General features: G+C 38.7%; 1 protein-coding gene across 3 annotated transcripts in view; it reads right to left on the bottom strand.

The window, feature by feature from the left end:
* Positions 1-27,066, bottom strand: part of DIAPH3 (diaphanous related formin 3) — a 4,946,160-nt gene that overhangs the window by 4,414,661 nt on the left and 504,433 nt on the right. For 2 of the 3 annotated variants that reach the window (XM_044072887.1, XM_044072888.1), the window contains exon 3: positions 20,928-21,029. In XM_044072887.1, coding sequence (XP_043928822.1) covers positions 20,928-21,029 — 102 coding nt within the window. Of the gene's footprint in view, positions 1-20,927; positions 21,030-21,133; positions 21,287-27,066 lie in introns of those variants that run through there. The other variant, XM_044072889.1, reaches the window with a different exon arrangement.

Below are 27,066 nucleotides of genomic sequence, written 5' to 3'. Positions count from 1 at the left end.
CTGGCTTCCTAGGAGCAGAGAGTAGAGGAATCAAGGTGTAAAGCACATTGTCTTCAAATACATCACCTAATATAATGTGAACAAGGAGGAAAAAACAATGGTCTAGGTAAAGACAAGTTTAGCAATTTGCTGTAGTGGGTATGGGCCTGACAGAACTTCTTACTTTCCCAACTGTAAGCCTCCCTCATTCTATGCAGGGTATCCCTGAAGGAAAGGTCTTCAAGGGGAAGTGAAGACCAGATTTCATCTGAGTCAGAGGCTGGGTAAGTGAGGTGGTAAGTGGCCACAGTAAGACATTTCCTCCTCATCCACAAATCTAGAGGAATTTTCCTGAAAAGACTCTTCCCTGCTCCTTTTAGACTGGAAGGCCTCAGATGTTGAAGAATGAGTTTGCTTTCTAGATTTTATGAAGGCCAGAAGGTCATAAGCACCTTTTTTATTTTAAGAAGGTCATCGGCTACAGTCTCAGAAAAAGTGGTCGGAGGTGACGGCGAAGAAGTTTGCTTGCCCTTTTAAAGAGGTGATGGGAGGATGTGGTCATTTGACCACAAATTAGGTTGTAGCTTTGGTAGTCAGGGTAAACAGGGAATCTCCCTAGAGACTCATGAAGTGGACACTGGAAGCTGACACTTGCAGAGCAATCTCAGACCCAAACAATGTGTGTGCAGTGGTAGTATTTGTAGGCAGGCCGGAAAGCATGGTAGCCTCCTGAGGGAGCACGCCAGATGGTTCAGGCCTAGGAGTCGCCAGACCAGGGAGCTGCAAAGGTGCCTCACCTAGGTTGGTCGATTTAAGACCTATAGTTGGAACTTTTTCAGTAACATCAGGGTCCATGGCTTTTTGGCTTTCCTTTTTTGGTATGATGCTAGCCGATGCAAGAGTCTGCGGAGGCCCTGCAATAGTACTGGATTGTGACACCACCAAGGAAGCCAAAATGGAAGATTCTATATGGGAGGTTGGTACTTCAGCCCTACTTTGATAGTTTTTACATGATATTTTGCAATATCTCTGCAGTTTTTGTGGAGGCCCCAAGCAGAACAGACAAGACAACTGAAAAATCTTCATGTGGGATTTACTTCCCATACTTCAAGCAAATGTTGACTTTTCTGAACATTAAATTAATATAGAAATTTTCCCAATGGGGTACTTATCTGACTGAAAAAAGGGGCTCTGTAGAAAAATGACTGACTGCAAGCATACTGAGCAAACATGAAGTGCAGACTGCATAGTTAAAGAAATGAAATAGGCACCAATGGATGCTCTTCTTATACCTTAATATCCAGATGTCAGTATTCGGACATCCATCTCCTAGGGTTGATGTAAAGACTCTGCAAAATGGGCCAGTTGCAAGGCTCCTTTACAGCAATAGAATTTCTGCAAGGATTCCAGCCTAGGCTCTTTCTTTGGGGTCTTAATTACTGCCTGACCACTTCAACAGAACAAGCCAGAAGGCTGCTCCATATCATCCTCCAAAGTGTTGCTACAGTGACAACATGCCCAGATGCTGGACAGTCTGTGGGCTTCTCAATAGTATCAACAGAAACATCAAACTACAACTTTAGAAAAAAAGAGGGTAAACCAAAATCTTTCCATTTCCTTAGCTTTATTAGAAGCTGAGAAGATGCCTTCAATGAGGGAGGTTTGGATTGTATAATGGCTCACACCAAAAGCTGAAATTGTTTGTTCTGTAAATTTTAGGTGATGACAAATTTCTGCCAAGGGTCTTTATAACAAAGTCTGACAGACAGAGCAATCCCAAGTATTATGGTCAGGTTCTAAACAAAAGAGACACAAGGCATGCCTAAAAGGGGTCTGCATACCAAAGGTATTTCCCTATCGCAGGAGAAGAAAAAAGTCCAATAATCAGAGCAATAAAATAAGGAAGGTCCACCAAAGGGACACTTAGCCTATCCTTAAACATAACTGAATAATTTCATGCACTTAACAGACTGAGCTTTGCAGTTCTGCTTCTAGGACTGCCAGAAAAAGAAGTTCTTAATGATACATAAGTGTGACAATCTTAAGTACAGACACATACTCATCATGCATAGACCTAAGGTTAACTGTATAACATGTAAAGCAGGAGTGCTTAAGCTTTGGTTACTGAACAGATGTACAGCATCCTTGACAAAATATATCTCTATCTGTCAGCATTATTGAAACAGTGATCTAATGATGACCATGTACCAATGATTCAATGCATACACTGCTCAAGACAACACATGCTCCAAGAAATGCAGTCCCATAGGTTCGGACAAAGCCAATTTATTTTGCTTTGCTAGATCCCATGTTACCCATTTAACAGCTGAAGTGTATGTCACCAAAAAGTGCCCTGCAATCTCAGCTCCAGGACTTGTGCTACCAGAAAATAGCACTTCATTGATATGGTTTACAGTGTCAAGCCCAAGACATCTCTTGGCAAAAAGTTCTCGTCCTTTGACCTCCTTTAGATAGAGAATCTTACACTGCCCAGGAAGATACCACTACGATAACCCCCAGAAGGCCAAGACCACATTAGCTGCGCGTTACAACCCCCCCACCCCCAAACAGTGCTCAGGCTCATACAGTCATCAGTCACAGCTGGAACATAATGCCTCTAACATTATGCAGCGCACTGACTACTAAAACTGCTACCTACTGGGAAAAGGATGATTGCAAACAATGCAAAGAACTCCGCAATCAAAGTTAAGTGAGCAAGCAAAAAAGTGAAAGCATTTCCTCCCTTAGCTGCCATCTCCCACTACCAGCAGATGAGATACTTGGCACTTATAATTCTGTTTTGCAAAATTTTAAGTGTGTCAAGCAAACAAGCCATGCTGGGAGAAGGAAGTATTTTCTTCACAGATTCCAATTAATATAACACTGGTTTACTAGGCACCACAGTCTTCAATACAGAAATGGTTTGAATACATTGGTTGCTAGAGAGGGCACAATATCTTCTGAGAATGGGAAAGCAGTTGATAATGAGGGATTAAGAATGCATCAACACTCTTCAACATGAAACAGAGTGGCAAGAGCAAACTATACAGAAAAGGAAGTTGAGGTTTAAAGAAAAATCCATAAATCTGCCAGAACTGAAGTAAATACAGCAACAATATTAGCAATTTTATATTTACCTTCAGTGTTCATTAAAGCCTAATGTCTACTCTGCATGAAACAGCACATTATTGAAATCCACACAGGGGACCCCAGAAGCCATCTACAAGAAGGCTAACAGGTGAGCATCTCTAAAGCATAAATGTACATAGAAAAGATCCATGAATGGCAGTGGTTATAGAAGATGATTTTCTTAAAACAACTTTCCCCTAACATCATTGCAGTCCCCAAATGCTCCTTGCATGTAAAAATAGTCAAAACCAGTTATATAGATGATACTACAATAGGCAAAAAAACAGATAAATTGTGGGCCAATTAGCCCTTGGCAGCCAGCAATATCTACATTTCTTACAGCACAGTCTCGACTGTATGATTTTATTTTGAAACTTATGAAATGTAAATTGAAAAGTACTGGTTTTATGGCAAACAAAAATGATACAGTGTACTAAGATGTCAGAATACAATGTCATAAATTCTATCAGAATACTACAATTCATGTCTCCTAAATATTTATATTTACACAAACAGAATCAGTCAACTACACTACCTTTTCCATTAAAGCTAGCTGAATTCCTGCTGAAGCAGGGCCAAAAACAATGATTTACTAGTGCGTGTCTACATTCTAACCGAAGTGACTCACCCAACCTTTAACTGTGAGTTAAAGGCCAGTGCAGTTAAATTCTTTCATCCAAAATCCTCAAAAACTGAAGTATAACACAGCTTTGTTTTTACAATGAATGACTAATTAGGAAAGTATGGATGGAATATCTTTATCTACCAACTTATGGTTAGTGTGCATCACTTTCAGGTCTGCATCAATCAAGAAACAGCAGCCTGGAGCTGCAATGCATTAGTTATTAGGCATTCTGTCTATTCTAATTAAAGGTCTTCTGCAAGTCATGCAATCATACATCTAAATCGATACACAGCCAGTTTTAGGAAAAGTCGACATATTTCTGCTGGCGATCCATTACTAGGCTTAAAATTCTACGCAACACACAGTCAATTTTTATTATAGATTTAAGATTTCTATTACCTTTCTACACTGAATAATCAATACACATTTTAAAACAGTAAGGCAATGTATAAACTGCAATATATTGCCCCTGGAAGAACAGCACTTTTTTTTTTAAACCATACAGTTGTCACCTGCGCTACTTTAATTCTTAACATTTTATTCAGCATATTACTTGCAAATACCACAACTGAAGTCTCTTTCTGGATAGAGCTCTTGTATATAAGACAATCTCAAATGCTAACCTCGACAAGTCCTTAATTTAAGAGTTATAAATCCAAATTTATGGAACTATGAGGAATGAAGACCTTTTCATGAAACTTTCTGCACAGTATTTATGCCTCTAAACCTTTGTTCCCTGCTCCTCCAGTCATTCTGCATCACACCCTAACAAGTCAGTGCCAGTGTTTGATAGCCAGGTATCAGAGGTAACTCATGGCATTCTGATGAACATTTAATACAAGTAACTAGGTGTGTTAAGAAGCTTCATTTGCATATCAGTCACATATATTTCTTCATTGCTCTGACAATGGTAGAATATAAAAATGCATTATATGCAATGTTGATCAAAATTTTATGCACCACTCATCTCACAGGTACAACACAGCTCAGTGATGTATTCTTCCTAGCACTGCAGATGTCACGCTATTTGTCACACCTGTATATAACTGATGCATATTTCAGAGATAACCATGGTTTACTACTTTAGCAAGCTTAGTTTGCTTAAAGGTTATAGTTCTACACTATCTACTTGCTTATCACCACCATATGCTCATGTTTTATAGTACTTTTAGCAACAGGAAAAGGTGAAGCCTGAAGGCATCATTATGTTTGTATTGAATATATTTTCACATGCATTTTACAATTGGAGGTTTTAAAGTCTCTGCACCCACCCTTGTAAAAAGATCAAAGTCCTCATGCTAGAATATGAAAATAAAATGATTTAGCGTTTTCGTTTCCTTTGACATCAGTATTAAAACTGCTGCAAAATAAGTCGGCTCATTTGTACAGAAACAGGAAATCTTAACTACGCTGTCAGTGAACAAAGATCAACTACAGGCACAAGCACTTAAACACTAGGGAGAAAGGAATGAGAAGCCAACCCAAACTCCATCTTCTTAAAGGGAGGACATAAGTTTGAGCTACAGCAGAAGCACCTTGTCATTCAAATTGAAGGGTGAAGCTCTTATGGCTAAATGGCTAAGGTCACTGTACAAGTGCAGCATTTGCTCAAGTGGTCACACATAGGTGCATGGTGTGGCACACTCCTATAACCAGTGCATGCTCAGCCTTCTTGAGACTAGAGGTTCTTTCCACTATTTGTCTCCCCACAACAAGAACATTTTATTTCCTGAATGTAGTATGATGTTTCTTTCTCCCAAATAAGGAAGATTCAGACAGAGAAAGGAACTGAAGGCAAAAGACAAAGTGAACATTTCTGATCAGTTTTCACCTCATCTTAAGCCACCTCTGTTAGTGTATATTGATAAAGCCCTAACTGTGTCCCAGACCAATAAAGATCAGTCAGCAAATCCAGTGTCTGCTGGAACTGGCATGGGAGGATGGGTGTGTCCATTCTTAGTGAGAAGGAAGCAGAGACCATCCAGTGTAACAACACTTCAGAGAAGTGACACAAACAAGCACTCAGAGGCAGACATTTTGCTACCAAACTGAGAATGGAATAGCCCTCACTATGTGTGTAGAAGACCATGCACTAAGGGGAGGGCACAGTGGCATCAAAAATGATGCAAGTCACTCCTCTCCTGCCCTGAGAAGAGGTTAGGGCCCATAATAAATACAACCTCACTGCCTGGATGCTAGTGCAGGCACAAACCACGTCAAGGCACTTCAGATCCTGTGAGCCAGCTCAAAAGGATCATTGCATTAGTTAGATGCTGCTGCTTATGCGACAGCCTCCACTGGCCAGTACCAGCTTTCACCGGGAGCAAATGGGCTTGGCAGATAGGGGGAGGCTTGATAGTAAGAGTTTCACCTAATCTGTATTAAAACTTTCACATTGAATTGTCTTCAAGATAAGTTACAAGCATACACCGCACAGGAGGCATTGCCACTTCTGCATGCACAATACATTTTCAGGAATCTTAGTCCCCACCAGAATGCAACTGACTAACACCACTTAGGTTCATTGGTAAATACTAGGCCATCCGCCTGCAAACTATTACAAGTCTAGCCAATAATAAGTGGGTAGAAACAAACCCCGTACCTTGTATCTGTGAGATAAAACTCTGTTATGCCAAACCTTAACCTCCTTTCCCAAGGAGGTAGAAAGCTAGTTGCTGCAGTTCACCTTATTCCTATCTCGGCTGGTCTTTAGTCGCTCAATGCCACCTAGTATTCCCAACTGCCTAGGATGTTCTAAGGCTGGACACAGTCTCAATACTAAGATACGACTCTTAAAACTACTTGTAAATCAGAACTCAGACTTGTACGGATATGACTTTTTAATGACAATATTTGTTGCGTTAATTATATTTAAAATTAGTTTACATGTCAATTCCAGTTAGGTCAAAAGCAATGCAATGAGTCAGTTATGTTATCTACAAATATATGCATTTACTGGCACATTTATTCAGTTTTAGAAAGTAATTCTCAAAAGACAGGGGGATGACTAGGTGAAAGCCTGCTGCTTAAATGATAGGCAACAAAGGTACAACTAAATCAGCAAATGATGTGCTCTTTCAGCTTTACTTTTAATGTTTGGAGTTAGAAACAACACTCCTAGCTCTTTATGTGGAATAAGACAAAGTGCTTATTATGAGCAGCAGCACTACTCCTGTTTTTGTCCTGGGAATCACAACCTTCCTTTTCCTAGGTCTTCGCTATTGTTCACACTCAAGTCAGCAAGTCAAACTGAAATTTAGGGCCTGTAGGTAGTTCTGTGCTGAAACTTACTTTTCATAGCTATAAAATGATCCATGAATAGACAGCCAAAATAAAGAGGTGAGTTTTGAAACTGTCATACTATTGGCCAATCTGGTTAGTTTCTATAATTGGAGAGACATCATATTTTGTATGTTATGAACTGCAATTTGACAATACAACAGTCTGTATTCAATTGTAACAGAGAAATGGCACTAAGCATTACTCTTTTTTAAACATCTTTATTAAATCACAATTGCAGCAGTAACACAGGTACATATTCATTAACAGAAAAGAAACCAGCAATATTCCTCATCATTTTCTTGGTTTCATGCCAGGAAAGAGCACTACATATGCGATGTTTGCTCTGAGAGTATTGATGGAGAAGTACAGAGAAGGTCAGAAGGAGTTGCATTGTGTCTTTGTGGATTTAGAGAAAGCATATGAGAGGGTGCCTAGAGAGGAGTTGTGGTATGGTATGAGGAATTCGGGAGTGTCAGAGAAGTATGTAAAAGTTGTACAGGATATGTACGAGGGTAGTGTGACAGCGGTGAGGTCTGCGGTGGGAGTGACAGATGCGTTTAAGGTGGAGGTAGGATTACATCAAGGATCAGCTCTGAGCCCTTTCTTATTTACAGTGGTGATGGACAGGTTGACAAACGAGATCAGACAGGAGTCCCCGTGGACTATGATGTTTGCGGATGACATTGTGATCTGTAGTGAGAGTAGGGAACAGGTGGAGGAGACCCTGGAGAGGTGGAGATATGCTCTAGAGAGAAGAGGAATGAAGTTCAGCAGGACTAAGACAGAATATGTGTGTGTGAATGAGAGGGAGAATAGAGGAATGGTGAGGATGCAGGGAGTAGAGGTGGCAAAGGTGGATGAGTTTAAGTACTTGAGATCAACAGTTCAGAGCAATGGTGAGTGTGGAAGAGAGGTGAAGAAGAGAGTACAGGCAGGATGGAGTGGGTGGAGAAGAGTGTCAGGAGTGATTTGTGACAGATGAGTACCAGTAAGAGTTAAAGGGGAGGTCTACAAGAGGGTAGTGAGACCAGCTAGGTTATATGGGCTGGAGACAGTGGCATTGACAAAAAGGCAGGAGTCAGAGCTTGACGTGGCAGAGTTGAAGATGTTAAGATCTGCACTGGGTGTGACAAGGATAGAGGATAGAGGTACACCACATACACTGATCTACACAAACCTGGCTACGAGCAAACAACCTAGACCTTTAATAGTAAAGATGCAATCTTAACAGCAGGAGGAGTTGATTCTGACAAAACTGTGGCAGGAGGACAAAGTACTAAAAGTGGTAGACAGCAGTATTTGTGGAGAATGACTACTCATTGTACACCACGCAGAAGAGGAGTACATTTATTCCATTATTCAGGGAAGATCGAGAATTAGGTGGAAGATTCAAATTGCTCTACTCAGCTAGCTTCAAAATATTTTTCCCTGTGTTTTTTTTTTTGATAAAGTATATGCTGAAGAAGAAATACAAATAGTTTGTCCAACAAAAAGTGAGCTGTGAAGCTGTACTTCGGAAACCATAGCACAATCCCCACTTAAACTCCATCATTCTAGAGATTGTGTCCCCAAAAGAAATTTCCTCAAAAGGAGTAGCAGAACTAGCACATTCCTCTTCCTCAGAACCAAAATCTAAAGGAGGACTCTTAGAAGATAAGCAAGGGACTCCTTACCTGCATCCACCTCCTCCGCAAAGGAATCCTGTTCCATGGGTCTTTTAAGGGGATTAGAGGACTACAGAGGAGCTAGGTCAGAAACTCCCAGGGGAGAGTTTAAAGCCATTAAAGCAATAAACCATCCCCAAATTATTTTGCCATTAACTCTGTGGGTCCTTAAAGCTGGAGTAATAGGTTTAGTTTTCTGCATTGTCTTTAAGGGGCCGTCCACCTAATGATATGTAGACACCCTGGACAGCATTCAATAACTGTAGCAGGAACTTTTGCCCTCACTAAAATTTCAGGAACACCCCTAGACCCTCTGGAAATAATCAGCCACACTTTCCAATGAACATCCGATGAAGACATCTGCAAGGCCTCAAAGGACATGCCATATGGTCTGATTCCCTCCAGCCTCTAAACTAGTCACAGCAAAATAATCCAATAATGGAAAGACGAACCCTCTGGTCATTCACTTGCCTCGGGAGAAACATCCAGCAGAGGATGTGCAGCAAAAGAATACAGCCTAGATTCCATGGTTGTCCCTTTGAGTGGGAAGTTCCATTCACTGTCTAGCTTAAAAGCTTAAGGTGTTGATTCTCCAGATACAAAGCCAAAGAAGAAAGCCTAGTACAGATGGTCTCAGGAACAAAAGCCTGACAGGCTGAACAGGAAGTATGGTTGTGGGAAGCACAGAGGCAAAACAAGCACTGTTCATGATGGTCTTTATGGGGAATCTGTCTCCCACACTGCCATTTACTTTTCCTGTATGACATGAAACCCCACAAGAATTAAAAAAAATAAAAAGATAAGTTACAATAAACCCCAACAGGCACTTATCTGTGACAGCATAGCAAACCAGCAACAGAATGGGCATTCAGACCAATGAACAAGAAATGGCATTCGATCTAGCAGCAAAGATGTTCTGAGGATGGTATGTCCAAATGTCACCTTTATGGCCTACACAATGCGAGGAGCATACGTGTGTCATATGGCATACCTTAAATTAACATAAAGGCTTTGGTATACTGGCTGGACATTGGACAGCCCTTGGCAGGGGATATCCATATTATAATGCATACCGCAACACTGAAATCGAAAGGACATATGTAGGCATTGCAATGTAAAAAAAATCTAGTCAAAACAGCTTGACAAAAGAAAAAATAGTGTGCTTTTCTCATTCTTGCATAGGGGAATGACTGGGTTAAGGCCATTAGCTTAACATACGGAAAAAAAATGCAAGAGAAAGCATGTTAATGAAAAAGAATACTGAATAATACAAGGCTTTTTTTTCTAGTAAACAGTTTTATGTTTGGTTCTCATGTCTCTAGCAGACAATCAGAGAGAAATGGCTTGGAGCAAATGTTTCTTAAAAGCATTTAAGTGTTTTCCCAGCTGAGAGAGCTATAAATATAAGACAAAACCAGACAGCACTTAATAGAACCACAGACTGTACCCATGTGTCTTAGCATGGATAACCTTTCTTTTAGGTTAGCTCAAGTCTGCATGCATGGCTATCAGTTTGGAACATTTGTTCCTATCAGGAGGGTAAAACTTCAATGTTTGAAGATGTACATAGTTCTGAGGATGTGTGTATTTTTGTTTGAGGGCTTTCAATAAAACACAAAGTTCTGTAAAATGTGACAGACTCAAATGGAGATATGAAACAACCGTATAAAAAATTAACCTGCCAAACAGTACACCCATGTACTGCAAAAGCTGGAACTAGACATTTAACAAAACAACTGTTATACATAAAAGTTGGGAATAATAATTTCTCAAGAATATGATGCTTTCTACAATGTCTTTAAACGTTAATGGTCTCACACAAATACAAAAAAGAGAGTAGTGAACTATATTAAAAAATGTAGAGTGCAAAGAGCTATACTACATGAGAGACACTTGGAATGAACTGAACATGTGAATATGATAAAGAAAGGTTTTCAAGATGGTTACTCAGTTGAATACTTGGGGCAAAGGAAAAGAGGAGTAGTTATTAGTTGCAAGAGGAGCTCCAATAGTAACAGAAGAGGATAAAAAAGACAATAATGGTAGATTTGTAGTACTAATGGGCTACTAGCAAGGGAGGAGGACTACACTGGCATGTATTTATATTCCACCTAAAACTGCTATAATGGAGCTTAAGAAAATTCTAGGAGAAATACTCAGATTTCAGCAATGAATATTACTTATAGGTGGAGACTGGAATTTGATTTGCAACAAGTGAAGATGCATCTGGGGGACCCAGAAGGGAAAATAAAACAAAGGGTAGATTTTTAAAGAAATTTATGAAAATATTTGGCATGGAAGATATGAATTTACATATTCCCCAAGATACAAAACCTAAGCTAGGCTAGACAAAATTTACATTTCACAGGAACATATGCATTTAATTGAAGGTCTTGATATGCACTCAATAACTATTTCAGATCATGCACCAATATTAACTAAAATAAAAACACAGGGTAATGAAATAAAAATGAGACACTGGAAGTTTCCCACCTATGTGATGAAAAGAAAAGAATTTAAGAAATGGGTAGTGGAAATTAGTCAGGAGCTATTAGAGAAGATAAAAATTTCTCCTGTAAATATAGCTAGGGAGTGGCATAAAGTTATAGTGGAGTTTAAAATAGGGTAGAAATAAAAAAGGGCAATATGTTTAAGTAGCAATGAGGACTATTTAGAGGGAATGACAATTGTTAAAGTACTGAAAAATAGGTGGAATCTCACAGAACAAGAGTATCAGCAACTGCAGAATGCAAAACAAAAAATAAGGGATTGCCTCAATAATATGCATGAGTTCAGAAAGACTGCTGTTTAGCAACTGTTTTTTGATAATTACTCTAGCGCACAAGAACTTTTAGCATGACGACTCAGGCAACAGAAACTAGAAAGGGCTGTCACTAAGCTTGTATAGCAAGGAAGATAACAAGTGATCCTGTAGAAGTATTACAAACATTTAGAAAATTTTATGAAAGTCTGTATAAAGCAGGGAAATAGGGAAATCAAGAAAAGGTACAAATAGAAATGTTTACAGAAGAATTAAATACACCAAGGTTAGAGGTAAAGGAGACACAATTACTAACAGTTATGGTAGGAGGAGATGAGATAAAAATTGTGATATATAACCAACCTACAGGAAACTCTCCAGGAATAGCTGGTATTCCTATGGAAGTTTGGAAGCTAGGAGGCAAAAAACTGATACAGATCTGGAAGGTTTTAACAGTATTTTAAGAGGATTACCAACATCCTGGAAGAAAGCAGTGATAGCTGTAATACCAAAAGAGGGTGAGGATCCATCAGATCCAGCTTCATACTTGCCCATCTCAATACTAAACCATGACTATAAAATGTTTATGTCTATAAAGGTTAAAAGAATGGCAAAAGTGATACCAAAATTGATAGATATGGATTAATGTGATTTTGTGGAGGGGAAGCAAACATTTGACAACATTAACAGAACACTGATGATCCAGAGGGAAGAAGAATGTAAGAAAATACCACTGTTGTCAGTGGGTTCTGATGCAGAGAAAGCATTTGACAGAGTAACCTGGGACTTTATGAGCAAAGCAGAGCAATGGCAGCATTTGCATTCCTGATAAAACTATAATGTTGATTAAGAGGATATATGAGGGATCGGAAGTGAAAATTAAAAGTGGGTAGGTTCCTCTGATAATTTCTGCTTGAGCAGAGGACCTAGCCAGGGGCATCCTCTCTTCCCTTGGTGGTTATTTGCATTATATTTAGAACCACTGGCAAAAAAAAAATAAGGGACTCAAATTCAAGGATATACTTGGTAATGTAGTCAAGAAAAGCTGGCTCTATTTGCAGATATTACATGATACCTGATAAAACCAGAAAAGGACATTACAGTGTTGTGGAACATTTTGAGACAGTTTCAAATCTTTTCAGGATACAAAACTAATGAAACTAAAACAAAGGAAATAGCAGTAAATTATGTACCCACATATGAATTCGTTCAGCAATAGCCACACTTATGGGGACATGATAAAATGAACTATTTAAGAGTATGGATTAAAATGATTCTGGCGTGGCAGCTAAGGATATATGGGAAGAGACAAAACAAAAGATAGCACAAACTGAGAAAATGTAAGGTATGTTTATATGGATATCGATAGTAAGATACAAGCAGTTAAGATGTTTTTAGTCCTTTTAGTCTTATACACAGGTCAGGCATATTTTTATCAACTAGAGAAGTTGTGGGTAGCAATAAAGAGCCGAAAGGGATTTCATCTGGAAAGGTAAGACGGCAAGAGTCAAGTGGGATAAGCTTATTCTTCCAATAGAAGAGGGCAGATTGGGATTACACAATTTGAAGGGTATTTCACAGCAACACAGTAATGGCTCCTATACATAGCACATGCAGAAAACTATAACTTGAAAGTGGAAAGAGATGATGATGAAGGGGGGGGACTCAAGAAACAAGGAGACTGTGATTTTGGATGCAGACCTTTAAGGAGAATAACAGTAATCATACAGAGTATTATATTCATAAAATAGCAGAAAGTATTCAAAGAACTAAACCACCAAGAAAATGGAGAAAGATTCTACCAATAGGGATGACTGCAATTAGTGATATAGACAATAGGGGGCTGGAATTTACTAGAGAAACATGCAAAAGAACCAAGGTATTAGGAACAAATAACTAGACTGGAAGACGCCAAGAACTTATCTGGACTGCAGGTTAGAGATAGACATCAATCCTTGATAGGAAAGGCAGAGTATAGGCAAAAAGAAATGGGGATTCTAAATGAAAGACCAGTACTGGTAGAGTTTTTAGTAGAATCTACAACAGAAGTTGCCGTTAAGAAAGGGATAATTAGTACAGCATATAAAATATACTGCATGATAAGAACCAATTACACGAGGTTAGAAAGGATTGGGAAGAAAGACTGGATAAGCAATTCATAAATAAACAATGGGGATATATGTATGTTTACCAAATACACAAGTCTAGAAGATTTAGGAGCTTTGCTTGGAAGTGCTTACATAGCCAATTTTTATACCTCAAATAGGCGCCAAAGAATTTTTTTCCTTGGGTATGATGGGGGAGAAAGAGGCAACTGGAAACATTTTCTGGGAGTGTAATGAGTTGGCATACTTAAAATTCCCTCCAGGCTACTTTGTCAGAAATACTGGGTGAGCAAATTGGAGTAACTAAGAAAATTATATTTTTTGAGCTATGATACAGAATATGAATTGCCTAGACATAGTAAGGTCTTGATGAGTCTAATTAGTATGGCTGCCCAAAAAGCACTTATTTACTGTTTGATTGACTGACATTTGTTGACCGGAAGTCCATTGGGCCAGAAACCCATTTTCAGTAGGGGCCCAGGGAAAAAAGCTCCAATTACAAATAAAGAAATATACAAGACAATATTATATATACAGCAACATCCAAGATTTTGTATAACTTGTCAGAGTACAATACATCACATGTAGAGAATTAATACATTTCTAAGGCATATACATTTCTCACTTTAACCACAACCACAAAAACAGAAGGCTCAGGCTTTGCAAAAAGATGACTAGCAAGTAGATGTAGTTTAGCACTTTCTTCCACTTTATTTAAAAACATGGACTTCATCAGAAAAACGGGAACTCTCCCATGCTCCCGTTTTTATACACAAAACAGGAAGTGATGTAGAATGACAAGTACATGAAAATAATTGTCTTTGTTTTTTCAAATGAAAAAAGAACTGTTTTAAACTTCATTAATATATTATAAAAACATCATTAAAAACCATTAATTGTATTCTCTCTTAGTGACAGTATGCTGTGAGAGATTTAGCATATTTTACTCTAATTTATTAACAAAATATGTTGTAAATTTATTATTCAAAGTTAAACGATTTATTCTCATATATGTGTTGTAATTTCTTTATATATACATATAAAAACTACATATTTTGTTAATAAATTAGAGTAAAATATGCTAAATCTCTCACAGCATACTGTCACTAAGAGAGAATACAATTAATGTTTTTTAATGATGTTTTTATAATATATTAATGAAGTTTAAAACAGTTCTTTTTTCATTTGAAAAAACAAAGACAATTATTTTCATGTACTTGTCATTCTACATCACTTCCTGTTTTGTGTAAAAACGGGAGCATGGGAGAGTTCCGCTCTGATGAAGTCCATGTTTTTAAATAAAGTGGAAGAAAGCGCTAAACTACATCTACTTGCTAGTCATCTTTTTGCAAAGCCTGAGCCTTCTGTTTTTGTGGTTGTGGTTCTGGTGTTTTTCGGCAAGTCCGGATATTTTCTTTTTATATTTCTCACTTTAATACAATTCTAAAGCATATATGATTCTCTATAGGTTAGTAACAGAGTATAATGATTTATATAGTCTGGATAGGGTTCAACTTTGTCCATTTTGTTAGAATTATGGTGCATGTCATCACAGTGACTCTATGACTACATAATATGATTATGGGAGAGAAGTACAGAAAGAAAATATTCTCAGAGTTAACCTATGTTGTTGTGTTGGGAGATCTAAATTTCATTACATTAGGCAAAGCTTAAGGTGGTCTATGGTTTTGCAAGTAGGAACATACTGATTCATTAAGGAGATATTTTTCAAGGTGAGTTTACAGTTTTTTTAAAAAATCCAGCTGTGTGATAGAGGGGGAAAGGGTGTTCCATAGCTTAGACATGTTTGGAAACTTTCAGATGTTTATTAGTGGAACAAAGGTTTCTGGTAGGGGTGTAGAAATGTAGAACCGAAAGAAGAGAGGGGCACTTATCTGTGTTATATATTAGTTTATGGGTTAGTGTTAGTTGAGTATAATAAAGAAAATGTGAAAATTCAAGCCATTTCAACTCCGTAATGGCTTGATAGTGGTGAGTAATAGGATAGGCCAGTGGCAAATTTAGCAGTTTTATAATAACATGATTGTAGTTTGTTCTTTAGGGATGAATGTAAGTTAGTAAAGTTGGGAAAACCATAGAGAAGGGATGGGAATAGGAAGGTATTTGCAATTTTATTTTTGTCATTTTATCCATATACGATTGCTGTCTAAAGAGTTTGCCTAGTTTGAAGTATTTTTTTTATTGTGTTCAAAATATGTTGCTCAACGGACAGTTTATCATCAATAGTAATGCCTAATAATTTTGTTGAGTTTACAACTTCAACTTTGGTTCTGTCAAGGAAGAAAATTGTAAACTCGTGTAGGTGGTTAGATGAAAGCAGTAGTTTATATTTTTGGGGTTTTAAAAGAAGTTGTGCTTCATTTAGCCAAGTTTCTATGTTTGTAAAGGCCTTTTGTGTTATTTTTTTGGAGGTCAAGGAAGTTAAAGGAGGATATAATAGTGGAATCATCAGTGTATTGGATGATTCAGTTTTGATCAGAGACAGTGTTAAGATCATTTATTAACACATTAAATAGCAAAGGTCCCAGAATAGACCGCTGTGGGACAGCTGTTTTATTTACCATGTATCCAGATTGTCCTCTGTTAATCAGATAGTGGGAGAACCACGTATGGGTATGTTGGAAGCAGCCTAATTTTGCAAGTTGCTGGATTAATTTAGTAAGTGATACTGTGTCGGATGCTTTGGACAGGTCAAGTAAAAGTACAGATGTTACTACAAAATAGAAATCAAAGTCTAAACCAACTTTACTAGAAGTAACGAAAATAGTAATAGCGATAAAAACAACTGGAACTGGAATCTTTAATAAAGGGTAGGAGCAAGTTCCATACAAAAAATGGGAACTGTAGGATCAACACATGTAGAGGAGGAATGAGGCTTTAAAACAAGACAGGATTTGAATGAGCTATGTAATGTCTGACTGATATAAGTGATGTACGTATAATGTTTGAAGCTGCAGTTCTGTCTGCATGGTTTGTAATGTATAACGCTTGCAAGTGAGATCATCTCTGTATGGTTTATTTTCATTTATATAAATGTAAGATTGCCCGTTTCATACATAATAATTTAATAAAGACGTTTCTTGTTACAAAAAAAAACAAAAAAAAAAACTACTCTGTAGTGAGTTTTTTTTTTTCAATCTACCAACTGGTTACAGTAAAAAAAAATATGTTCTCCGTTACCTTTCTCTTTCCTGTCACATCTCCAGCATTTGCTGCAGATGTTATGAAGTCTGCTTGGGTATAAAACTACCTACACAAACACCTCCAAGCAAAAATCCTAAACTTCATGGAATTTGCTGCATACACAGTTCCTTTGTAAATTGCCTTTCCGATTTCTCTTCCCAGACTTTTCTTATTTCCCCAAATGATTTTTATGGTTATTACACATTATTTTATATGGCCTTCTAATTATCCATTTTTAACAGCTTTTTGTTCTAGACTCTACCAGAGCTGATCTTTCACTTAGCATTTCCCTATCCCTTTCTCTTAGCCTATGCTCTGATATTTAATCCCCTGGTAGGAAATTCTGCTTGGTGCCACCTCTCTCTATTGCCTTTCCTTCTCTAGTTATTTAGTCCCAATACCATTGTTCCTTTGCTAATTTCCTCTAGTAAATTCCAGGCTCCCTCACAACTATTGTATAGACACCTAGTTATAGTTGTCAAAAATTTCTTTCCTCCATTGCTGTGTTGGCTTAGTTCATTGAATATTTTTTTTCTTTACATATTCAATAGTCTTTATGGTTGTTGTTATTCTCCTTAAGGAAAACTCCACTTTATTGGAAATAAACACCAGCAAAATCCATTAGTTGTTGAACGCTTTCATCATAGACTATGACTTCGTCAGCACAAGAATAATTCACATGATTAAGATGCCTATATTTTTTTTGTGTCTTTCGGCTTTTCCCGGCCAGGGGTCGCCACAGCGGAACTCCGGTCCGCTAATGATTGGCAATTGATTTTTACGTACTGGCTTGCCAGGCCTGACGCACAACCTTCAACGAAGGTACGCCCATTCACGCACATCTCCACTCAGAAGACGCTCTAGCTGAGAATCTAACCGGACAGCGTCTTACTGTGAGGAGACTATGCTACCGCAGCACCACCACCGCGGGTGATTAAGATGTCTATATATACCTAGTAAATTAGCATATAATTAACTAATAAATTAAGTTAAGTAAATCAATTAAACAATACAAATTTCTTAAAAACACATTCTCAAGTATAAAAAGTGTGTATATCCACAGCCCTTACAGTAACATTATATATAAAAATGTATAGTTTAAAAAAAAATGTTGATGTTCAAAATGTATAGAAAAAATATATATAGTATATAAATACATTTTTTTGTATCTAAAAACATTTAAAAATAAATTTGAATGTACTACTGTATTTTAGTAGACAGGAGATGCACATTAGTTGTATAGTCACCTAGTTGATCTAAAATCCCAGTCCTTAATTTGGATTCTGTCCTTTAGGGCTGGTAATATGGAAACATTGTCATTTAATCCTGGGGGGAAGTTGGCAGCAAGCCTAAGTTGCCAAATAAGTTCCTTTTTGCTGTGCTGAGCTGATTCTTCCAACCCCCCCCCCCCCCCGGGTTCAATGTCAACTGTGTCCAGTATACCAAACTTAAAACCTTGGAAATTTAAACAACTTAGGGAATGCCTGTACAATGCATTAGTTTCCTTCTTATTTTTTTTAATTCATATAGATGTTCATAGATCCTACGCTTAAAAGATCTTTCCGTCTTTCCAACGTAATATGCCGGACAGGTATCACACATTGCCAAGTATACAAACCCCTGTGTTCTACAGTTACCATTCCTGAAGGTAATATTGGTCCTTAGTCTGTCGCTCAATGTAGTAACAATTCCCCTAAAAATAAAACTACACTGTGAACAGCCACAACTTGTGGTCCCTTTACCATTCCCATTTGCATTAAAATTTTTGTTTTTCTCTACCAATTTCTTGAGATTCATTCCCACCTTGTTGATAAAAAAAAAAAGGTTGGCCACCCAAAGTTTGATAAATATCCTGGTTGGTTCTAAAAATGCTCCAATTTTTTTGCAAAATAGCCTTAATGTTTTTAGATATGATATTGTACTGTATTGTACTATACATGCTCTTGTAAATGCCACGGACCCAGGATGGTGCTGAGGACTAACGGAGGACGGATTTATAAAATTACCTGCTCCCAAAAGGGGTTTGTACTTCCTACCCCATTCACCATAAACTTCATCCAAAATTAAATTAATCATGTCTTTGGGATAGCCCCTTTGTAAAAACACGTTGGTCAAATTAACAAATTCTTTTTTAACATTAATAAGTTCAGAAGTCATTCGAGCAATACATATAGCCTGTCCTTTAACAATGCTTTTCTTTTGCGACAAGGGGTGGTGACTAGTGAAATGCAAGTAGGAGTTACAAAACGTACTCTTACGAAAAACCGGAGATCTAAAACCATGGCCATTGTGGGAAATTAATGTATCCAACAATGGTAGTTGTTGTTCGTGACAAGAAAATGTAAACTTAAGGAAGGTAGTAGTTCCATTCAAATAGTCAATGAATGCAGGAATGTTGTTTTTATCTCCCTTCCATAGAATAAAAATATCATCCAGGTACCGATTATACAATAACACATGTTCAGCCCACCAAGTACTGTTAAAAACATGTTTGAGCGCCGATCCAAAAAGGACTATATTGGCATACACTGGTGCACAAACTGCTGTGGATACACCCACTTTTTTATACTTGAGAATGCGTTTTTAAGAAAGTTGTATTGTTTAATTGATTTACTTAACTTAATTTATTAGTTAATTATGTGCTAATTTACTAGGTACATATAGGCATTTTAATCATGTGAATTATTCTTGTTCTGACAAAGTCATTGTCTATGATGAAAGCGCTCAACTAATGGATTTTGTTAGTGATTGTTTCCAATAAAGTGGAGTTTTCCTTGATGGTTACTGGATGCATTACTTTTGGTTACTAGTATTTTTCGTGCATCCTGGAACTTTTTTTCATTGATGGGTATTCTCCTTAAGGACCTGCATCCAAAATCCTCTCTCCTTTTTTCCGAACTCACGCCTACCCGTTTCATCCTCATCTCTTTCCACTTTGATTAATACCTTTCTATGTATATAAACCTTAAACATACAGCTCTAAAATATACCTTTAAATCAAACAATCCTAAACCACCTTGTTCTATGGAGAGAATCAACTTATCAGCACTTTTCAGTGTGTATGTTTGAGGCAATGTTCATGTTAAAACAGCAAAATCAAGCGACTCTGTCTAAATGTTGAAACTTTAGGGATATCTGAGAAAAGTGAAGGAGCAGCAAGAAGCAGGGAGAGGAGTGGAGGTAGTTGAAAGGGAAAAGGGATTGATTACAAATAATTTGGAGAAATTAGTAAAAGCAAGGACACACTGCAGTATCTTTACCGCTGATGCCTCTGTAGAATAAATCTGTGACAAGTGCAATGCATAACTTGTCAAAATAGGAGGTGAAGGTGGTGTCATCTGCTTCTCACTCTTGGTAACTTATGACCTTTTTAGTCTGCATGACAGTCTCCTGAATATAAGGGTCAAGGACAAACTTTCACCAAAATTTCCAGAAAGACCACATGTTAGACTCTAAAGTAATGCAACATTTGCAAATGGCAGGCAAAAAAAAGATGGCTAATAAAATCCTACACCCATGTCAATACTAATGCATTTGTAGAGTGCATATTTTAATGTCCTTAGTGTCTGAATATTTTTTTCTTGTGGAAGTGAAGATCATTAGGAATGCTTGCAAACTTCTGGAATAATGCACAGCATGAAATCCAACATATTATACCAGGAAGGAAAACACATCACTTAACTCATTCGAAGTTCTACAACATCCTCTTTCAGCAATCTTATCTCCATAACATTTTAAGCTAAGTACTCTATGCACCTCCAACAAATCCAAATACTTGCCCACTAACCCATCCACAAAGATGCAAGGCCACCACCATAATTAGGGTGTCAGATTAAGTGTCTGAAGAAGCTCTTACTGAAACCTTCTGTAGGTAGAAAATAGAATGCTTACCTTTCATTTCATCCTATTACAGCATATAACTTTCATGATAAAGTAAAATGCTGTAGGACTGCAAAATCATACATACTGTATACAGGACTTTGAAGACTAATACAAAGTAAAACGACTCTGCAGCAAAGCCATTGAAAACTAAAATGGTATTTCCTTTAAGAATGCAACTGTGAAGTTAAAGAATTGAAAGTGTAGCTACTTAAATCACATTAGCACCACAGACCAAATCTTGTAGATTGCACGGGCAATATTTACAAAGTAGAAAAACAAATGCTAAAACTACTTACTGTTTTTGATGCTGTTATATACTGCATGACCATTTCTTTTTTAATAGCAAAATCTTTCTCCCGCAGAGGTGTCTTTCGATCTTCGTTTAAGTTCATATCTTCCTTTAAACAGAAAGAAAAACTTGTTTAAAACAAAAAGAAGAGAGTGCAGTCTACTTAAAAGGTAGTCAATCCCTACTTAAAAAGCAGTAAGAAATTAAATGTACCATATTAAGCAAGATTAAACTGCACATAAACCTAAACTTGTAAAGGCAAAGTAAAGAATGCTGTACAGTGAAAATCCACATTTCAGAAAAAAGATGAAGCTCCTCATCACTTTAGACTGTACACATACAGTAAAGTCAGTTATCTTCAGCTTTCAGGCTATATCAGGAAATATGTTGAGCTTAGGAAGCATTTAGTGGATTCCTTTCATCCTAGTCCCAATAACATTATCAGATTGTTGGACTAAATGCAGAAAATGTACAAAATATTTTCAGTTTGATGTAATGAAGGTAGTACTCAAACCATACTCTTAACACACTAGTTTAAAAAGGTGATGAGGTATGACTTTAGCTGCAAATAACTTCTGATGTACAAAACAGGCCAAGTAGCACTTATGTTTCAAGCTATTTTGCATGTGGTCACTTAGACATATACTGATTGTTCTTAAGAAATGAAAGTCGGAATTCTACAATCCTTTAAATGTTATCTCACAGTTTTGTCTCAAACAGCACTTTAAAAGCAAAGCCTAGGACATGCTTGCTGGAAAACCCTTCATTTGTTTTCTTTTACTGAACTGCAAACAATTTTTATGCTGTTTAAACACAGTCAGATGTAGCTGCTATGACTAGCCCAAGCTCATTTAATAGCTGTAAAAGGCCAACTGACTGTTATGGCTAGATACTAGTATTCAAAGGATGGATTACTCCTTATATACTACATAAGTGACAATATAACCATTTAATTTGTAAATCTTATTCTTGACTGTTAAGATTAGCAAACATACCTCTCCAAGTCTATAGCACATACCATGTGTGTCTAAGAGGACAAATACTAGGCACAACTGCAAACCAAGAAAAGTACAGTTGTGTACACTTACCATAAATGTAGATATTCGAGTGTATTCACTGTTGCAGTCATTACATTAAGGTATAATCTGCTGGCAGGTAGACCTCAGTCGGCCTGATTAACTAAGTATTGGGTCCTGCGTCGGTTGCTGTCCCTTCTTCCATGACATCAGGTTGTCAGGGGTATAAAACATGCATTTGACGCCATTACATCAGTTTTTCTTGCCTCGGATGTCAGGTGCCCCCCTAAAGGGGAGCAAATATAATTAGAAAACACAAAAATATACCTCCAACCAAAAGCAAATACACCAAAAAGGCTTTTAAGCATAGTAAAAGAAAGTAGAGGTATAGCCAGAGAAAATTAGGGGGCTGGAGGGAGGGTAACCAGGACTGCAACAGTGAATACACTCGAACATCTAACATTTATAGAAAGTGTACACAACTGTATTATGTTCTTCGTGTTTCACTGTTGCAGTCATTACATCTGGGTAGATTCCCAAAGCTATGGTTGGGAGGAGGAGGAGTTTATACAGCATTAGGACCAGCTATAAGGCCCTGCAAGACAGCAGTGTCAAAGCTAGCTCTGGATTTAGAGAAAATTGGTAAATGATTATGCTTGGAGAAAATATGTACAGAACTCCAGGTAGCAGCTTCTAGAATATTCCTGGTAGGAACACCTCTGAGAAAGGCTGCAGAAGTAGATGCAGCCCTGGTGGAGTGAGATTTGATCCCCTGGGGGATAGGTTTTCCATGGTGCTTATAGCAGAAATGAATGCAATGGCTTATCCATTTAGAAATGGTTTGTTTTGAAATAGCCTTAATTGTTCAGATTTTCTTCAAGATTTAATCCTGACCAAGTAGAATCTAAGTTGTCTGTGCACATCCAAGGAATGCAGAAACTGTTCCCCTTTGTTCTGCGGGTTGGGAAAGAAGGTTGGCAAATGAATGGACTGACTTGAGAGCCACACTGGAAACCACCTTGGGCATGAAGGATAGATTGGTCCTCAGAGATACCCTGTCCGCATGAAAGATGATGAAAGGCTCCACTGCCATAAGGGCCTGTAATTCAGATATCCTTCTAGCTGAAGTGATTGCTAAAAGGAAGGCTGTTTTCCAAGAAAGAAATTTTAAGTCTGCAGTAGCAGCTGGCTCGAAAGGAGGCAAAGTGAGCTTCTCCAAAACAAAGTTAAGGTCCCAGGCAGAGGTAGGAGCTCTCCTGGGTGGTCTCAAGTTCTTGGCCCCTCTGAGATACTGCTTGAGCAGGGGATGACAGACGAGGGGTAGTTCTGTGTTACAGTGAGCTGAAATAGCTGAAGCGTGGATTTTAAGAGAGGAAAAAGACAGGCCCTTGTGAAGCACCTCAGTTAAGTATTGCAAAATCTGAGGTAAACTGGGCGCTGCTATGCTCATCCCTACAGATTGGTTCCAGGCACAGAATCTTTTCCATTTGTCAGCATAAGAATTTCTAGTACTAGGCCTTCTCGTCTCCAAGATGACATCCATCACAGGTTTCCTGAGGGATGATAAGGGTGAATTTAAGTGATTAGCCAGGCTGCAAGGTTCAATGTTGGAAGCTGAGGGTGCAGAATTTGGTTCTCCTGCTGAGACAGCAAGGAAGGGGTCTGAGGCAGGTGCCATGGAGATATTTGTGACACGGCGCAGGAGGGGGTACCTGTGTTGGCGTGGCCAGTCTGGAGCAATCAAAATCATTCTTGGTTTGTCCTGTTTGACTTTTAGCAGAACTTTGGAGAGCAGAGGCAGAGGGGGAAAGGCGTAGACTGATAGGTTTTTCCAGCTGAAGGACACAGCATTCACTTTCCAGGCATCTTTGTGGGGAGTCCTTGTGCAAAACTTGTCCAACAGGTAGTTCGGGGGGGGGGGGGGATAGATATATGTCTGGGCTCCCCCATTTGCTTGTCAACATGTTGAAAATCCATGGTTCCAGTTTCCTCTCATGTGGGTCCATGAGATTTCTACTTAGTCTGTCTGCCAGTGTATTCAATTTTCCTGGCAGGAATTGAGCTTGTAGGTGCAATTGGTAGCTCAAGGCTGAGTTCCACAATGCCATGGCTAGTCTGCAGAGGGGGTAAGAATGTGTAGCCCCCTGCTTGTTTATAAACCACATAACCGTGGTGTTGTCAGTCTTTACCATTAGTTGTCCTGGAAAAATGTAGCCCTTGGAGGCTGTCAGAGCATTCTGTACAGCTAACATTCCCTTTTGATTGATATGTAGGTGCATTTGATTTGGGTTCCATTTGTCCTGAATGTACTTCCCTGCCAGGTCAGCCCCCTGTGCATAGTCTGATGCATCTGTAGTTAGGGTTTGTGCGGCAGGGGGTAGTGTGAATGGTAGTCCCTTGTTTTGGTGGCAGGCTTCTGTCCATCATAGAACTCCTGCAGCAGGCAAGGTATGATGGGAATCACTGTTTCCAGGCTGTGACAACGTTGACTCAATAGACGTTTTAAGTACCACTGTAGTTTCCTCATATGTAGTCTTGCATATGGAATTAGAAGAATGCAGGAGGCCATGAACCCCAAGGCTTGCAGTATTTGTCTTGCAGATAGCAGGGTTTTTGTGTCCACTTGTTTGAAGTAAGTTACCAAATGAATTTGCTTCTCTGGTGTGAGGAAAGCCATCTGGGCAGTTGTATTCAAGCTTGCACCTATGAATGTTATCTGTTGAGAGGGTACCAGTTGTGATTTCTTTTCGTTTATGGTGTACCCTAGACAAGTTAGAACCCTTTTTACAAACGCGAGATGATTTAGAAGTATGCCCTGGTTTTCTGCTTGAATTAGACAATCGTCCAGGTATGGATATATTTGAATATTTCTTTGCCTGCAAAATGCAATAACTGGAGCCAGGCACTTTGTGAATACCCTGGGCACAGTAGACAAGCCAAAGGGCAGTGCAGACAACTAATAATGCAAGTAGCCTGCTTTGAAGCGTAGGTATCTTCGGCAAGATTCTCTGATTGGGATGTGCAGGTATGCTTCTTTTAAATATAGAGTTGCCAGGAAGTAACTGGTGAAGAGTCATCTTCTTGAGTTTTGGAATGTCCAGAAAGGTGTTTAGAGTAGACAGGTCCGGAAATGGATGCCATGATTTGTCTTTTCTGGGTACTAGAAAAGGCCTGGAATAGAAACCTTGTCCCTTTTCCTCTTCTGGTACTGGTTGAATAGCCCCCATGTTTAAGAGGGAAAGTACTTGTTTTTGAGCCTCTGCCCACTGATTTGGGGGCAGGTCTGGCCAACCGTTTGGTGTTGGCAATGTGTGGAAATGAAATCTGTAAACCTGGGACACTATATTTAAAACCCATTTGTCCTGGGTTATGAGCTCCCAGTTCTTTGCATGAAGTGCAATCTTGCCCCCCAAAGGGGTGGCTAAAAGATAATTGTTTGGTAATTTTAAAAGGAAGTCACTGAGACTGTTTATCATAGGGGTGTGTGTTGTTATTGCCAAATTTGGAAGTGGAGGCCCCCCATTGCTTAGTTCTGAGAGTCCCCTGGGACTGAAACCTGGTGCTTTTGGTGTGTGTGGGTTTGGCTTGAGAGGATCTGGAAGGAGCTGGAAAAGACCAATTCTTAGTAGGCCAGTGCCTACTAAATCTTAGAGGTTGCACTTGTAAGAAATCTTTAACAGTTTGCATAGATTTAACGTTATCTTCCATCTGTTTTAGAACTTCTTCAGCCTTATTGCCAAACAGACGGTCCTGATTTAAAGGAGCATCCAACAATTTTGCTTTAACATGATCAGGTAAAGACTGCTCCTTAAGCCAAGCATGCCTTCTAAGCACAGACCCAGTAAAAGCAGCCCTGCAGGAGGCCTCTAAAGAATCAAAACCACATTGCAAAGTATGTTTTCCAACTTGTTCAGCAGAATGCAATAAATCCTGTAATTTTTTATTTTCCACACAGTCAGGAATCAACATCATTTTCTGTTTAAGCAGTCCAATAATATGTGTTGATATTTTAACGCATGAAATTGGCAGTTTAAAGCCCTGATTGCCAAGGCTGAAGAAGTATAAACCTTCTTACCCCATCTATCCAGCTCCCTGGAGTCGCTATCAGAAGGGGTAGGAATTTTAGCAGTAGAAGCCTTAATGCCCTTGGGCCCCTTAGAAATGGTTTCTGGATCTGCAACTGGATTTTTGAAAAGGAACTTGTGGGACTCAGGAACCCTGTAGTATCTGTCAGGTTTACTAGGAGCCCGAGGCAGGGAATCAGGGGTCATGCTGGATTCCGAAAACACATCAACAATGTCTAGTACAGGAGGTATAGCCAAGGGCCTATTCTGAGGTAGAAGGAAATTCTGAAGCTTTTTTTTTTTAATCAGAAAATTCCTGACTTTCCCAGTGGAAATGCTCCCTTAAGGTATGTAAAGTTTCCCCAAAAGAAAAATCCTCAGGAGGGAAAGCAGAGGGAATGGAATCCTCTGCATCAGAATCCTCATAAGTAGGTATGGACAAATCCAGGTCATTAAGAAACAGAAACTTGATCAGAAGATTCGTAATCAAGCTCAGCCTTAGGCATCTTAGTGAGGGGTGGTTGACTACCCCTGATTAGAGTAATAAGATCTTCAGCCATTTTGGTAATTTGTTTTTTAGGCCTAGGGGCCTGAACATGTGGCCTGGGCGTTGTTTTTTTAGACATAGATCGAGATTTAGGCCTTAGTAATGAAGGTGGAGTCGATTTAATATGCAAGTCTGTAATCCTGAATACACCCTCAGAAGTTGGTGCCTGCACAGCGGCTCCGGACCCATCCAAGGTAGAGAAATCCGCAGGTTACATAGGTGAAGCCTCTCGCAGCATACCGGACTCCAAATGGGTCTCAGTAGAGGCCTGCGAATCAAAAGTAGCGGGTATCAGGGGCTGAGAAAGCGCCTCACTGAGTACCAGCTAACTTGTGACTGGCTTAGGAGAAGCATCGTTGGCAGTTTTGGACCTCAGCGGCCTGTCTCTATCTTTATCTTTGCATTTTTTCGGAATCCCGGTAGTTGGATGGCTAACCAACAACATTTCTGGATAATTAAACCGAGAACCGAAACATTTAGAGGCAAAAATGTACCGACAACGGATAGTGCGCAGATTAA

The sequence above is a fragment of the Protopterus annectens genome, chromosome 5.part1 (assembly GCF_019279795.1).
Source record: "Protopterus annectens isolate FY-2018-M chromosome 5.part1, PAN1.0, whole genome shotgun sequence".
NCBI classification, from domain to species: Eukaryota; Metazoa; Chordata; order Ceratodontiformes; family Protopteridae; genus Protopterus; species Protopterus annectens.
This window is presented reverse-complemented; position numbering and strand designations above follow the sequence as displayed.